Consider the following 17,642-nt stretch of genomic DNA (forward strand, 5'->3'; position numbering starts at 1 on the left):
ACACGTTACTTTTAATTGTAACATGTTACTTTTAATTGTAACACGTTACTTTTAATTGGTACACGTTACTTTTAATTGGTACACGTTACTTTTAATTGTAACATGTTACTTTTAATTGTAACATGTTACTTTTAATTGTAACATGTTACTTTTAATTGTAACATATTACTTTTAATTGTAACACGTTACTTTTATTGTAACACGTTACTTTTAATTGTAACATGTTACTTTTCATTGTAACACGTTACTTTTAATTGGTACACGTTACTTTTAATTGGTACACGTTACTTTTAATTGTAACATGTTACTTTTAATTGTAACACATTACTTTTAATTGGTACACGTTACTTTTAATTGGTACACGTTACTTTTAATTGTAACATGTTACTTTTAATTGGTACACGTTACTTTTAATTGGTACACGTTACTTTTAATTGTAACAAGTTACTTTTAATTGTAACATGTTACTTTCAATTGTAACATGTTACTTTTAATTGTAACATGTTACTTTTAATTGTAACACGTTACATTTAATTGGTACACGTTACTTTTAATTGTAACATGTTACTTTTAATTGTAACATGTTACTTTTAATTGGTACACGTTACTTTTAATTGTAACATGTTACTTTTAATTGTAATAGTTACTTTTAATTGTAACATGTTACTTTTAATTGTAACACGTTACATTTAATTGGTACACGTTACTTTTAATTGTAACATGTTACTTTTAATTGTAACATGTTACTTTTAATTGGTACACGTTACTTTTAATTGTAACATGTTACTTTTAATTGTAATAGTTACTTTTAATTGTAACATGTTACTTTTAATTGTAACACGTTACTTTTAATTGGTACACGTTACTTTTAATTGGTACACGTTACTTTTAATTGTAACACGTTACTTTTAATTGGTACACGTTACTTTTAATTGGTACACGTTACTTTTAATTGTAACAAGTTACTTTTACTTGGTACACGTTACTTTTAATTGTAACATGTTACTTTTAATTGTAACACGTTACTTTTAATTGTAACATCTTACTTTTAATTGTAACATATTACTTTTAATTGTAACACGTTACTTTTATTGTAACACGTTACTTTTAATTGTGACATGTTACTTTTAATTGTAACACGTTACTTTTAATTGGTACACGTTACTTTTAGTTGGTACACGTTACTTTTAATTGTAACATGTTACTTTTAATTGTAACACGTTACTTTTAATTGTAACATGTTACTTTTAATTGGTACACGTTACTTTTAATTGGTACACGTTACTTTTAATTGTAACAAGTTACTTTTACTTGGTACACGTTACTTTTAATTGTAACATGTTACTTTTAATTGTAACATGTTACTTTTAATTGTAACATGTTACTTTTAATTGGTACAAGTTACTTTTAATTGTAACATGTTACTTTTAATTGTAATAGTTACTTTTAATTGTAACATGTTACTTTTAATTGTAACACGTTACTTTTAATTGGTACACGTTACTTTTAATTGGTACACGTTACTTTTAATTGTAACACGTTACTTTTAATTGGTACACGTTACTTTTAATTGGTACACGTTACTTTTAATTGTAACAAGTTACTTTTAATTGTAACACGTTACTTTTATTGTAACACGTTACTTTTAATTGGTACACGTTACTTTTAATTGTAACATGTTACTTTTAATTGTAACACGTTACTTTTAATTGTAACACGTTACATTTAATTGGTACACGTTACTTTTAATTGTAACATGTTACTTTTAATTGTAACATGTTACTTTTAATTGGTACACGTTACTTTTAATTGTAACATGTTACTTTTAATTGTAATAGTTACTTTTAATTGTAACATGTTACTTTTAATTATAACACGTTACTTTTAATTGGTACACGTTACTTTTAATTGGTACACGTTACTTTTAATTGTAACACGTTACTTTTAATTGGTACACGTTACTTTTAATTGTAACATGTTACTTTTAATTGTAACATGTTACTTTTAATTTTAACTCGTAACTTTTAATTGTAACACGTTACTTTTAATTGTAACATGTTACTTTTAATTGTAACATATTACTTTTAATTGTAACATATTACTTTTAATTGTAACACGTTACTTTTATTGTAACACGTTACTTTTAATTGTAACATGTTACTTTTAATTGTAACACGTTACTTTTAATTGTAACACGTTGCTTTTAATTGTAACATATTACTTTTAATTGTAACACGTTACTTTTATTGTAACACGTTACTTTTAATTGTAACATGTTACTTTTAATTGTAACACGTTACTTTTATTGTAACACGTTACTTTTAATTGGTACACGTTACTTTTAATTGTAACATGTTACTTTTAATTGTAACACATTACTTTTAATTGTAAAACATTACTTTTAATTGGTACACGTTACTTTTAATTGGTACACGTTACTTTTAATTGTAACATGTTACTTTTAATTGTAACACGTTACTTTTAATTGTAACACGTTACTTTTAATTGTAACACGTTACTTTTAATTGTAACATGTTGCTTTTAATTGTAACACGTTACTTTTAATTGTAACATGTTACTTTTAATTGTAATAGTTACTTTTCATTGTAACATGTTACTTTTAATTGTAACACGTTACTTTTAATTGTAACACGTTACTTTTAATTGGTACACGTTACTTTTAATTGTAACACGTTACTTTTAATTGTAACACGTTACTTTTAATTGGTACACGTTACTTTTAATTGGTACACGTTACTTTTAATTGTAACAAGTTACTTTTAATTGGTACACGTTACTTTTAATTGTAACATGTTACTTTTAATTGTAACACGTTACTTTTAATTGTAACACGTTACATTTAATTGGTACACGTTACTTTTAATTGTAACATGTTACTTTTAATTGTAACATGTTACTTTTAATTGGTACACGTTACTTTTAATTGTAACATGTTACTTTTAATTGTAATAGTTACTTTTAATTGTAACATGTTACTTTTAATTATAACACGTTACTTTTAATTGGTACACGTTACTTTTAATTGGTACACGTTACTTTTAATTGTAACACGTTACTTTTAATTGGTACACGTTACTTTTAATTGTAACATGTTACTTTTAATTGTAACATGTTACTGTTAATTTTAACTCGTAACTTTTAATTGTAACACGTTACTTTTAATTGTAACATGTTACTTTTAATTGTAACATATTACTTTTAATTGTAACATATTACTTTTAATTGTAACACGTTACTTTTATTGTAACACGTTACTTTTAATTGTAACATGTTACTTTTAATTGTAACACGTTACTTTTAATTGTAACACGTTGCTTTTAATTGTAACATATTACTTTTAATTGTAACACGTTACTTTTATTGTAACACGTTACTTTTAATTGTAACATGTTACTTTTAATTGTAACACGTTACTTTTATTGTAACACGTTACTTTTAATTGGTACACGTTACTTTTAATTGTAACATGTTACTTTTAATTGTAACACATTACTTTTAATTGTAAAACATTACTTTTAATTGGTACACGTTACTTTTAATTGGTACACGTTACTTTTAATTGTAACATGTTACTTTTAATTGTAACACGTTACTTTTAATTGTAACACGTTACTTTTAATTGTAACACGTTACTTTTAATTGTAACATGTTACTTTTAATTGTAACATGTTACTTTTAATTGGTACACGTTACTTTTAATTGTAACATGTTGCTTTTAATTGTAACATGTTACTTTTAATTGTAACACGTTACTTTTAATTGTAACATGTTACTTTTAATTGTAACACGTTACTTTTAATTGTAACACGTTACTTTTAATTGTAACATGTTACTTTTAATTGTAACACGTTACTTTTAATTGTAACACGTTACTTTTAATTGTAACATGTTACTTTTAATTGGTACACGTTACTTTTAATTGTAACATGTTACTTTTAATTGGTACACGTTACTTTTAATTGTAACAAGTTACTTTTACTTGGTCCACGTTACTTTTAATTGTAACATGTTACTTTTAATTGTAACATGTTACTTTTAATTGTAACATGTTACTTTTAATTGTAACACGTTACTTTTAATTGTAACACGTTACATTTAATTGGTACACGTTACTTTTAATTGTAACATGTTACTTTTAATTGTAACATGTTACTTTTAATTGGTACACGTTACTTTTAATTGTAACATGTTACTTTTAATTGTAACACGTTACTTTTAATTGGTACACGTTACTTTTAATTGGTACACGTTACTTTTAATTGTAACACGTTACTTTTAATTGTAACATGTTACTTTTAATTGTAACACATTACTTTTAATTGTAAAACATTACTTTTAATTGGTACACGTTACTTTTAATTGGTACACGTTACTTTTAATTGTAACATGTTACTTTTAATTGTAACACGTTACTTTTAATTGTAACACGTTACTTTTAATTGTAACACGTTACTTTTAATTGTAACATGTTGCTTTTAATTGTAACATGTTACTTTTAATTGTAACATATTACTTTTAATTGTAACACGTTACTTTTATTGTAACACGTTACTTTTAATTGTAACATGTTACTTTTAATTGTAACACGTTACTTTTAATTGTAACACGTTGCTTTTAATTGTAACATATTACTTTTAATTGTAACACGTTACTTTTATTGTAACACGTTACTTTTAATTGTAACATGTTACTTTTAATTGTAACACGTTACTTTTATTGTAACACGTTACTTTTAATTGGTACACGTTACTTTTAATTGTAACATGTTACTTTTAATTGTAACACGTTACTTTTAATTGTAACACGTTACATTTAATTGGTACACGTTACTTTTAATTGTAACATGTTACTTTTAATTGTAACATGTTACTTTTAATTGGTACACGTTACTTTTAATTGTAACATGTTACTTTTAATTGTAATAGTTACTTTTAATTGTAACATGTTACTTTTAATTATAACACGTTACTTTTAATTGGTACACGTTACTTTTAATTGGTACACGTTACTTTTAATTGTAACACGTTACTTTTAATTGGTACACGTTACTTTTAATTGTAACATGTTACTTTTAATTGTAACATGTTACTTTTAATTTTAACTCGTAACTTTTAATTGTAACACGTTACTTTTAATTGTAACATGTTACTTTTAATTGTAACATATTACTTTTAATTGTAACATATTACTTTTAATTGTAACACGTTACTTTTATTGTAACACGTTACTTTTAATTGTAACATGTTACTTTTAATTGTAACACGTTACTTTTAATTGTAACACGTTGCTTTTAATTGTAACATATTACTTTTAATTGTAACACGTTACTTTTATTGTAACACGTTACTTTTAATTGTAACATGTTACTTTTAATTGTAACACGTTACTTTTATTGTAACACGTTACTTTTAATTGGTACACGTTACTTTTAATTGTAACATGTTACTTTTAATTGTAACACATTACTTTTAATTGTAAAACATTACTTTTAATTGGTACACGTTACTTTTAATTGGTACACGTTACTTTTAATTGTAACATGTTACTTTTAATTGTAACACGTTACTTTTAATTGTAACACGTTACTTTTAATTGTAACACGTTACTTTTAATTGTAACATGTTGCTTTTAATTGTAACATGTTACTTTTAATTGTAACACGTTACCTTTAATTGTAACATGTTACTTTTAATTGTAACACGTTACTTTTAATTGTAACATGTTACTTTTAATTGTAACATGTTACTTTTAATTGGTACACGTTACTTTTAATTGTAACATGTTGCTTTTAATTGTAACATGTTACTTTTAATTGTAACACGTTACTTTTAATTGTAACATGTTACTTTTAATTGTAACACGTTACTTTTAATTGTAACACGTTACTTTTAATTGTAACATGTTACTTTTAATTGTAACACGTTACTTTTAATTGTAACACGTTACTTTTAATTGTAACACGTTACTTTTAATTGTAACATGTTACTTTTAATTGGTACACGTTACTTTTAATTGTAACATGTTACTTTTAATTGGTACACGTTACTTTTAATTGTAACAAGTTACTTTTAATTGTAACATGTTACTTTTAATTGTAACATGTTACTTTTAATTGTAACATGTTACTTTTAATTGTAACACGTTACTTTTAATTGTAACACGTTACATTTAATTGGTACACGTTACTTTTAATTGTAACATGTTACTTTTAATTGTAACATGTTACTTTTAATTGGTACACGTTACTTTTAATTGTAACATGTTACTTTTAATTGTAACACGTTACTTTTAATTGGTACACGTTACTTTTAATTGGTACACGTTACTTTTAATTGTAACACGTTACTTTTAATTGTAACATGTTACTTTTAATTGTAACACATTACTTTTAATTGTAAAACATTACTTTTAATTGGTACACGTTACTTTTAATTGGTACACGTTACTTTTAATTGTAACATGTTACTTTTAATTGTAACACGTTACTTTTAATTGTAACACGTTACTTTTAATTGTAACACGTTACTTTTAATTGTAACATGTTGCTTTTAATTGTAACATGTTACTTTTAATTGTAACATATTACTTTTAATTGTAACACGTTACTTTTATTGTAACACGTTACTTTTAATTGTAACACGTTACTTTTAATTGTAACACGTTACTTTTAATTGTAACACGTTGCTTTTAATTGTAACATATTACTTTTAATTGTAACACGTTACTTTTATTGTAACACGTTACTTTTAATTGTAACATGTTACTTTTAATTGTAACACGTTACTTTTATTGTAACACGTTACTTTTAATTGGTACACGTTACTTTTAATTGTAACATGTTACTTTTAATTGTAACACATTACTTTTAATTGTAAAACATTACTTTTAATTGGTACACGTTACTTTTAATTGGTACACGTTACTTTTAATTGTAACATGTTACTTTTAATTGTAACACGTTACTTTTAATTGTAACACGTTACTTTTAATTGTAACACGTTACTTTTAATTGTAACATGTTGCTTTTAATTGTAACATGTTACTTTTAATTGTAACACGTTACCTTTAATTGTAACATGTTACTTTTAATTGTAACACGTTACTTTTATTTGTAACATGTTACTTTTAATTGTAACACGTTACTTTTAATTGTAACACGTTACTTTTAATTGTAACATGTTACTTTTAATTGTAACACGTTACTTTTAATTGTAACACGTTACTTTTAATTGTAACACGTTACTTTTAATTGGTACACGTTACTTTTAATTGTAACATGTTACTTTTAATTGGTACACGTTACTTTTAATTGTAACAAGTTACTTTTACTTGGTCCACGTTACTTTTAATTGTAACATGTTACTTTTAATTGTAACACGTTACTTTTAATTGTAACATATTACTTTTAATTGTAACACGTTACTTTTATTGTAACACGTTACTTTTAATTGTAACATGTTACTTTTAATTGTAACACGTTACTTTTATTGTAACACGTTACTTTTAATTGTAACATGTTACTTTTAATTGTAACACGTTACTTTTATTTTAACACGTTACTTTTTGGTGTAAATAATCAACAAAGTAACTTTTGAATTAGTTTTGAATGAAGTAACTAGTAAGTGTAACTAGTTTTCTTCAGTAACTAGCACAACGCTGGTTGGATCTTTGGCTTGTGCTAGTGATCGATCGTTTGTGGTACCCATCATGTCCAGTATTACACTTCTTCTCTTCTTGACACTGTTTTGAGAATTGGCCACAGTTACATGATGTTTTTAAATTCAGAATTAATTATTCGGAATGACAAATTTTGGAATTAATATATTCTCTTTCACGTTTACATGGAAATAGTAATCCAAATTGAGGTTTACAAGGAAAACATCTGCTTAAGATCTGGGGTTGGGAAGGGTTCTGATTGGACATACTTATGTCTACCCGAAGAAAACAAGCTCTACTTTCTGCTCTTTTCAGCATCATGCACATCAGACAGGCACTCCTAGCTTCCATCAGCATCAGCAGTCTGGAAGCTCGAATCAGGAGAATGAGCTTAAGACGGGACACTGGAGACTTTTTGTGACTTATATTTTATATTCATTGAACAGTATTTAATATTTATTCAAGATAGATTGATCATTGCACACTTAAGTAATGTTTTTTTCCACATTAAGGCAAGCAGCTGCAACAGCACAGATTTTACAGTGTATTTTTTTTCCACTGAAAAGCTGAATTTCAGACTGAACTGGTGATCTTCATGCTGAGATTTGTTATAGTTTCCAAGAATGTAAATTGCATGCCTGAATATTGGTTATTTCAGCTGCAGGTGTTATTGCAGTTCATGAAATATTGTGTACATGTGACCAAGACTGCTTTAAAATTACAGGTAAAAAGACAAGTAAAACACAGTGACCACCTACCCTGTAGACATGCGAGTCTGAACGATATGGGAAACAAGAATTTATAACTTATAAAGGACAACTCTGACAAAATTACCATAAAAGAAACCTTGTTTATCATATTAGAATCAATACTGAGCACCTCTCTTTCTGTGTGTCAGGTGGGGTGTGCATTGCTCAGTCTCTGAAGATCCCTCGGGAGCCGAGACCTGGAGAGTTTGACAAGATCATCCTCCGTCTGCTAGAGACGCCTAATGCCCGTGCTGTCATCATGTTTGCCAATGAGGACGATATCCGGTAAAATATTTAACTTTACACATTCCAAGTTATTGCAAGAGAAATAATCTGTTTGCTGTCTGTGGTTACATGATTATAAAGCTGTGTCTCGTTAAAAGGGCTAGAACCAATGCAGCTTTGTTGTACACTGACCCACAAACAGTCTCTGGATCAGAATGCTTAGACAGGCTTTTAGATGGCAGAGGTGTCAGTTGATGTGGACAGGGTGTGAATTTGGCATCAATCCATTTGGGATTTGGAGAGACCACTTCAGAAATAGGAACTGGGGGGATGACAGCTGCTATCTAGCAAGTGCTCATGAGGAGTCAATCACACATTTTAATCTAGCTTCCAGTTCCAGAAAGAGAATTTAGAGCAGGATCAGACAAATAAAAAGAAGTCAACTTCACAGGGATGGTTGTGGGTTACAAGAGGTGAGGGCTGGTAGGGAGCTGAGGCCTCTTCTTCCCAGGCAACAGTTCATCCAGAGCAGAGATCTCCAACAACCAGGGTTTAGCAAACAAATGTAATTTATAAACTTATTTATGGCCTTCAGTGTTTTTTTTCCCTTAATGTCTAAAGTGTTATTAAGACACAGAAGTTCTTTTATGGCTGTGCCCACCTCTCTACTGCCCTCAGTGGGGATGAGTCTGCCACGTTTACTGTACTGAAGACTCAAGAGAGGACCTGAGTACAGGACAGGATAAGTCCAAAGCTCCTAAAACCTCAAAGAAGCATGAAAAAGAAAAAATAATTATGGCATGAGCAATACAAAATAGCTGGGCATATGGTGGTGTTTAGCTCGACTAGTTGTGTGGCTGCCCCATGTACAGATGCTATAGCCCCTCAGTTTGAATCCAGGCCTGAGGCCCCTTGCTGAATACTCTGAAATAAAGGCCAATAGAGCCATGATTTTCATAAAAATAACTGGGCATAGCAAACAAGAAAATGACTTCTCTGACAAAGATGAAACAAAAACAAAGGGCCTTCCTTCAGGACGGGTGACCAGCTCATTGAACACAGGTGTGCAGCAGTAAACAGGTGTGGAAGAAATCAAAGGCAGGAGGCACAACTGCCTGGGATGCATTTAAAAAAAAGAGTGAAATTAAAATCCACAGCCATTTGACAGTCTTATGTTTTTGCATATACGTCTGGACTGATCTTATTTATGGCTTTTATGGATCTAGTTGTTGATTATTTTCACTGTAAATTGTATTTCATTGTTTTGTTAAAAAAATGTTCATTTGTTCTTACTTTCCTCATTCTTTTCAAATATTAACTGCAGATTTAATGAAAAACTAAAAGAGAGAAGCTCCAGCTGAGCTGCGGTTTTGCTCTGACCCCGTGGCGGATCAATCCACACCTGGGCGTGTCAGGTGCGAACACACGCGAGTGCAGTCTGCACAGTCGGATCTGCGAGATCACGAAATCACAGGAGAATTGAAGAATCTTTTTATTCTCCACTTCCAGGATAACCATCTGGTCGTTCATGATGAAAAAAAAAAAAAAACACTAAGACATCCTGATCAATTAATGGCATAATGTTTTCATGGTTCAGCAGCTCAAATCTGCATGGGGGCTTTTATTTTGAAAATTACCAAATGCTTCCACACTGCTCCCGTGTCTGATTTCTTGTTTGCCTCTAACTGAATTGCTGAGCTTGACACGTTCTGGATGCTTGTTCCGTCAAAAATAGACTCGGCACGTATGTTTAGCTCACAATGCTACGTGCTAGGTAGCTAGCTACACGCACCCCTAATGCCTTCTAGATTTTTCCACGTGGTGCTTCTGGGACGCTTCTGACACACACGCCTCACCGCGCCTGGTCTGAACCAAACAATTGACCAAAATGGCCACAAATAGCTGCGGAGGCCGCTGCTATAACCTGGTGCATATACACCCGGGGTAAACTGGGGGTCAGGCTGCCATAGGAAGAGGAAAACTCTCAGGAAGAAATACCTTTTTGCAGGACCTAAACTTCTGAGCTTCTTCAAGAAGAAAATCATGAGTGGGGAACTGAAAAAAATTCATCCAACTTATATCGTTTTATAGCTAAAGTCTGTGTAAGTTTTTTATCAAATTCAGCAGATATTGCACTGCATTTTATTTACAAAGACCTTTTATATGACTTCTGCTCGGACTGAAGTCTTTCAGTGGTTGCTGCATTGGAACAGAGGTTAAAAAATGAGGGATTTGGGGGGATTTTTTTTTAACCATCCATCATGAACAGGATGTGTTTTGTGATGTTTTTTTTGTTTAAATTTGTTTCATGTTTAAATTACTCTTTTTTTCCTCCCCCTTCGGGGTACAATGGTTAAAAATAAGATGATTTGATCCTTTTTCTTTTCCAGCAGAGGCATCCTCAGTGTTCTGAGCTATGATAACAAAAATTGATGGTTTTACACTGTATCCTACAGCTGGGCTGCACAGTTCTATAGACTGTCTTCTCTGCAGAGCCAGTGTGCTTTAAACTTTTATTCAAGTAAAACTAAAGTTCTCTTTCACACTAGCTTATGTTGATGTTTATAAAGTCCAGCATCAGGAGAATTCCAAACATTGTCATTCATCAGGGTTAAAGGAGAAATCCACTACTCTCCAAAATAGGCATAACGTGTCAACTGCAGTTTTCTATAGGTCAGACAAGACAGAGGGCTGTTTTCCAAATGAATCAGTTAAGATATATATATATATATATATATGTGTGTGTGTGTGTGTGTGTGTGTGTGTGTGTGTGTGTGTGTGTGTGTGTTTTAGGGCTGTCAAGTGATTAAAAATTTAAATCGGAATATTCACAGCTATTCAGTTAATCTCAGTTCAGTTACAATTCAAATGTAATAAGCAGTTCATGAAGCTGGAAGTTAAGTTTTTATCGCAGGTTTCTAATAAAGTGTCTGTACTGTGAAGGTCTCTCTTGCACTCATTCACACTTATCAGAATCTTATCAGATACGTAATCAGAAACCTGCTCACAAAGTCGAGCAGTGTTACAGCTGATGTGAATCTGCAGCTCTGAATCACACATTCACAAATCACTTATCCCGAGACCTCACAGAGACGAGGGGAAGAGCGTGAGGCTGTAAAGGATGAAACCTCTCATCACCTCCAATGTTTCTAATATGGAAATATCACAGAACTAAAAGAGCTTTTCATGAAAATTTGGATCTTTATGGGGAAAAGAAACCTTTAAAGCTGTCAACATTCTCAGTTTTTTTCACATCAGCATGTTAGTATGGTCATAGATTTTGCAGAAAAAAATGAGGAAATAAGTGTTTGGAAGATTTTTTCTTTATTATAACAATGCTTCTTAGCAAAAAAGTCTTACACTTACTGCTTTCCAGCAATATAAGATTTAATTCAATTCAATCTTCACGATTCAAGATCTTTTTTATCATTAGCAAGGGTAACAAAATATTGAGGAGTCTTGTGTAAGCATTGAAGTACAGCCTGGCTATTTCTTTCACAGCTCTGGGGAAGAGGCATCATTTTGTGGTGGTTTTAATGTTCCTGTAACACTTTCCTGATGGAAGCGGTATAAACGGTGCATTGCCCAGGTGGGTGGGTCGCTTGCAATGCGTCTGGCCAGACTTGGTGCAGCTGCAGGGTTAGAGGCTGGTGCTGCACCTCTGCCTGTGGAGGGTGAACAGTACTTCTGCTACTTGACAACATGTGTTCCTCCAGATCAGCATCTTCTTTGAACACTGGTCTGTGTGCTCAAATCAGTCCTGTAAGGCTGAGGAAGCCTCCTCAGTCCAAACCTAAATGGTTCTGGAGGTGGGCTAAGTCCTGCAGATCAGAGGTCTGAAGGCAGGGATCAACTCCACAGAAATTTGACCTGACATACTGAGGTGAGGAGCTGCTGCAGCATTGTACGCTCCTGGAATGTTATAGTACACCTGCTCCAGTATATTAAAGTCTCTTGTCAGAAAGTTTATGTATTTGTAGAATTTGGGGAGGACAAATTTTAATTCCATGTGGTTAAAGTCCCCAGCCATGATCACAGCTGGGTTAATCCAGGCTGGGGGAGCAGAAGGTTCCAATGATGTTCGTAGCTGTACACCACAGCACCAAACCTCCGCCTCTGGTCTTACCCGAAGCTTCCGCCCGGTCGGCATGGAACAGAGTGCGCCCCGCCACCTCCACCTGTGATATTGTATTGTTTATTATATTGTATATTATAGCGTGTAGTCTAGCACGCAGCCCGTTCTGCTTGCCCCGCGCGCTTTACATTGTCTCCTCTGTCTCCCGGCCACAGAGGGGCGATGATGAGGGCATCTGTGATTCGCTGCACTTCAGGTGGAATAAAATCTGGCTTTGGCGATGCAGAAAAACTGTAGTTTTTCCCCAGTTCCAGCAGGTCAACCCTTCCATACTGGATTAAGGCTTCCAGTCTTAAAAATGCGAGTGAAAACACAAACAAAAAATAAACATAAATAGCTGCATGTGCCAGCGCCGCCATCTTGGTTATTTCCAAGATGCTTTGTTTCAACGAAGAAATAATCCATCAAAAACTCATTTCCTTGCTTTCTATGCAAAGTTATAAACAACCCAGTCAAAATTTCTTATTGAGGCAAAGTGGTTTTTTAAAAAAAGGTGAATAATGACTTTCCGACACTATAATATTTGGACTGTTACAACAAAGAAATAATCCACCAAAACTAATTTCTTTACTATTTCTGTTAAGTTTAGATCTCTTGTTGTATTTCTGTGCAAAGGAATGGAAAACATAAAAACTGACACTTTCCTCTCTATTTTTGATTTCATCATCTGTTGCATAAAGGCGAATCCTGGATGCAGCCAAACGCAACAACCTGACTGGCCACTTCCTGTGGGTGGGCTCTGACAGCTGGGGCTCTAAAATCGCTCCAGTGGTCCAGCAGGAGCGGGTGGCCGAGGGCGCCATCACCATCCTCCCCAAGAGGACATCTGTGGACGGTGAGAATGGAAGTCATGGGTGTCACACAGCAAACCTTCCCTCACCTGAAGGAGGTCATGACTGAAATAACGTTTTGCTTCTTTTGCAGCATTTGACCGTTACTTCAAGAGCCGCTCTCTGTCCAACAATCGGAGAAACGTCTGGTTTGCTGAGTTCTGGGAGGAAAACTTTGGCTGCAAGCTGGGGATGCATGGAAAGAGACCCGGCAGCCCCAAGAAGTGCACAGGTAGGACACAGAACAAAGATCACTTCATTATCCCTGCAACCCTTTTCTTCTCTCAGTTTTTCTCTGATGACCAATTTACCTTCGTTTTAACATCAAAAAAGTTTGTTTTTTAGCCTTGATTGTGAATTTGGGCTCTAATTTGCTCATAGCCCTACAATAAATAAATAAATAAATGAAGAAGTAAACAAAAACATCTCATCATGAATTCAGAAGTGTTCTCTAGCATTCACTTTGTTCCAGCTCTGCTGTCAGAAATCTTCCAAACTACAAAAACAGGGTTCTGTTTTCCCTGACTCAGCTCTTCTCAGCTGATATGGGCAAAATGAGTGAGTAAAAATACAAAGAAAAAAAAAAGATCTCTTTTTCTGCTGTGGAAACAAAATCTGGAGGTTTAGCTCTACTGGCCTGTTTTCCATGGTGGCATGGCTGCACTATATGTGACTGCCACTCAACAGATTCTGCTTGTCTTGTCATGGAACAGTTTTCAGGAACCATCAGGATGCTCCTCACGAACAACAAAAACACTTGTCTGAAAAACAGTGAGAAGGTATTTATGAATTTAAGCATTTTGGATAGTATCTAGTTTCAATCCACTACATTATATTCCATCCATCCATCCATCCATCCATCCATCCATCCATCCATCCATCCATCCATCCATCCATCCTTCCATCCATTCATTCATCCATCCATCCATCCATCCATCCATCCATCCATCCTTCCATCCATTCATTCATCCATCCATCCATCCATCCATCCATCCATCCATCCTTCCATCCATCCACCTATCCATCCATCCATCCATCCTTCCATCCATCCATCCATCCATCCATCCATCCACCTATACATCCATCCATCCATCCTTCCATCCATCCATCCATCCATCCATCCATCCATCCATCCATCCACCTATCCACCTATCCATCCATCTATCCATCCATCCATCCACCCACCCACCCATCCACCATCCATCCACCTATCCATCCATCCAACCACCCACCCACCCATCCATCCATCCACCTATCCATCCATCCATCCATCCATCCTTCCATCCATCCACCTCTCCTTCCATCCATCCATCCATCCATCCACCTATCCATCCATCCACCCACCCACCCACCCATCCATCCATCCACCTATCCACCCATCCATCCATCCATCCATCTATCCATCCATCCATCCATCCACCATTCATCCATCCATCCATCCATCCATCCATCCATCCTTCCATCCATCCATCCATCCTTCCATCCATCCATCCATCCATCCATCCATCCATCCATCCTTCCATCCATCCATCCATCCATCCATCCATCCTTCCATCCATCCATCCATCCATCCATCCATCCATCCATCCACCTATCCATCCATCTATCCATCCTTCCATCCATCCATCCACCCACCCACCCATCCACCATCCATCCACCTATCCATCCATCCACCCACCCACCCACCCATCCATCCATCCATCCATCCACCTATCCATCCATCCATCCATCCATCCTTCCATCCATCCACCTCTCCTTCCATCCATCCATCCATCCACCTATCCATCCATCCACCCACCCACCCACCCATCCATCCATCCACCCACCCACCCATCCATCCATCCATCCTGATATTCCTGCTGACGTTTATCACAATCAATAATCATGACAGCAATAATAATAATAATAATAATAATAATAATAATCTTAGTAATCAAAAATAAAACTATATCAATAATAGTACCAATAACAACATCAGTGATTATTGTCCCTGTCACCAGCAAATTCACGTTTGTTCAAAAAATGTTTCTCTGCTTTAACTTTTTGTGTCACCTCCTGTTCTTTAATTGGTGTTGAGACATGACATACTTTCCTCCAATTTCAGAAAGACTTTAGCAACAGATTTTAAGTTGTTTGGGAAGTGGAGTCTTTTAGTTAAAACTTTAACATTAAACTGACCATCTGAATCAGAGTAGAAGGGTTTTTACTTTAAACCAGGAGAGTACAGACTCAGAGTATAGATTAATGTTCTGGGTGTTGAACGCAGACAAAAATGAATGCTTCAAAACTTACATTGTAATCCACTGACTGTTATCTGAAATGAATTTTTGTTCTCCAGTTTTCAGCTACCTGCTAAGTCTCACACTGCTGACTGGAGAGTTCCTGCAGCTGCATGTAATTCTGCCTGATCCAAGGGTCCTCTTAGGGCCAGTTTCTTTGCAAACGTGTCTGACATGCAAAAGAGGATTTGTGGAGGGTGTTTGGTAAATACAGGTGAGCGTCAGCCTCCTTTTAGCTGCAGACCAAAGTGAAAGAGCTGCGTCAGCGCTCTGAAAACGCAGCAGCATCCCAGCTGCTTTTCTGATAATGCTGCAAGACTTTACCTGAGCTTTGATCGGGCTGCTGCTGTCAGGACACACATCTTAAATGATTGTGTTAGATGCTTCATATTGGGTTCAGGAAACTTTGGAGTCATCACACAAACAAACAGATGAGTCAGCTGGTCAGCATATGTGTGGGTTTATGAGTGTATGCTTGTGGTATCTGTTCAGAGTTGTCCAGATATGAGGTTACAGCGCTAAGAGGCTGTGTTCCGGTGAGTGTCTGTATTGTGTCATACATACCGTATATGTGGATATTTATTACATGGTTTCAATGACAATTCAGCAATAAAAAGTAGATTTTGTTTATAAAAGAGGCAGGGATACTGTATTGTGTTGTCTTTGAGAGGTAAAAACTCCAGAAATAAAAGTTAATTTATTCAGGTTAATTTCATGGACACGTAGCCTGGAACATCACATTTAATACAGCAAACTTACAAGATTAAGTCATAACCTTTTATTCTGTTATTTACATAAATTTAGAAAAAAAAGAAAAATAGGAAACAGAGCGACTAGTTCTTTTCAGCTGGAACATTTTTCTGGTAATTAATACATTTTCAAAAGTCCTGGATGTGAAAATCAGGAGCGTTTATGAAGGTACGGAACAGGCCATAATTCATTCTCACACACATTTATTTTTACTCTTACATTCATACCCTCAATTTCCAACGGGTACATGTGTGCCGCATTCCAGCTGAGTGAGAGACAGATGTGGAGCCCCCGCCACTGCAGTCCGTCAGGATCCGCGAGATCACAGGAGAAGTGGAATTACAAGATCCTCCACTTCGTCGTCCATGAAAAACCGCTGAGACCCCCTGACCGATAAATGATGTCATGTTTACCAGCGCTGGGCACGTTAATTAATTATAGTTACTAGTTGAAGCGTTTACCTGTGGAAAGAGACTTTACCAAAACATGAGGCATGCGTCTTTTAGGGTGAAATAAACAGTTAATAATAAAGCCAAACGTTTCTTTCAGGCTGTAGTCTGCAAAGTGCAACAGTGTCCATTAGAGGTCTCTTAATTAACACAGGACAGTTAGTATAATTGGAACAAAACTTTGTTGCCTAAAACAGCTGAAAAGAATAATGCAAAGTTATCTACTGATCAAATCAGCATTATTTATCAGGTTGGAACATTTTCTAAGTTCATCAGAAGACCGACTGAGTTCTTGGTTAAAAGGGGCGTTCTGGCCAATCAAGCTGTCGGTTCTGAGCAGGTCATCCAGCTGACGCCCCAGCTGATCACCCGGTTCAAATGAAGTGAAAACTGCGATAAATGTTGTGGAGCCACTTCTCTTGCACCCGGTCACAACACAACATGGCAGCTATTCTACTAAGTGTATTCTCCAGTTTCAGCCCACTCTGCCTCTTCTCCACTGTAGCAGCAGCACCATTTAGTGTTGTAACGATGGAAAGAATAATTAG

General features: G+C 34.0%; 1 protein-coding gene across 1 annotated transcript in view; it reads left to right on the forward strand.

The window, feature by feature from the left end:
• The window catches only part of grm8b (glutamate receptor, metabotropic 8b), a 226,037-nt gene that overhangs the window by 134,329 nt on the left and 74,066 nt on the right, over positions 1–17,642 (forward strand). The window contains exons 4-6 of the mRNA XM_041998236.1: positions 8,576–8,711; positions 13,467–13,621; positions 13,711–13,848. Of these exons, the coding sequence (XP_041854170.1) occupies positions 8,576–8,711; positions 13,467–13,621; positions 13,711–13,848 (429 nt within the window). The remainder of the gene's footprint in view (positions 1–8,575; positions 8,712–13,466; positions 13,622–13,710; positions 13,849–17,642) is intronic.

This window comes from Melanotaenia boesemani, chromosome 10, assembly GCF_017639745.1.
Source record: "Melanotaenia boesemani isolate fMelBoe1 chromosome 10, fMelBoe1.pri, whole genome shotgun sequence".
NCBI lineage: Eukaryota > Metazoa > Chordata > Actinopteri > Atheriniformes > Melanotaeniidae > Melanotaenia > Melanotaenia boesemani.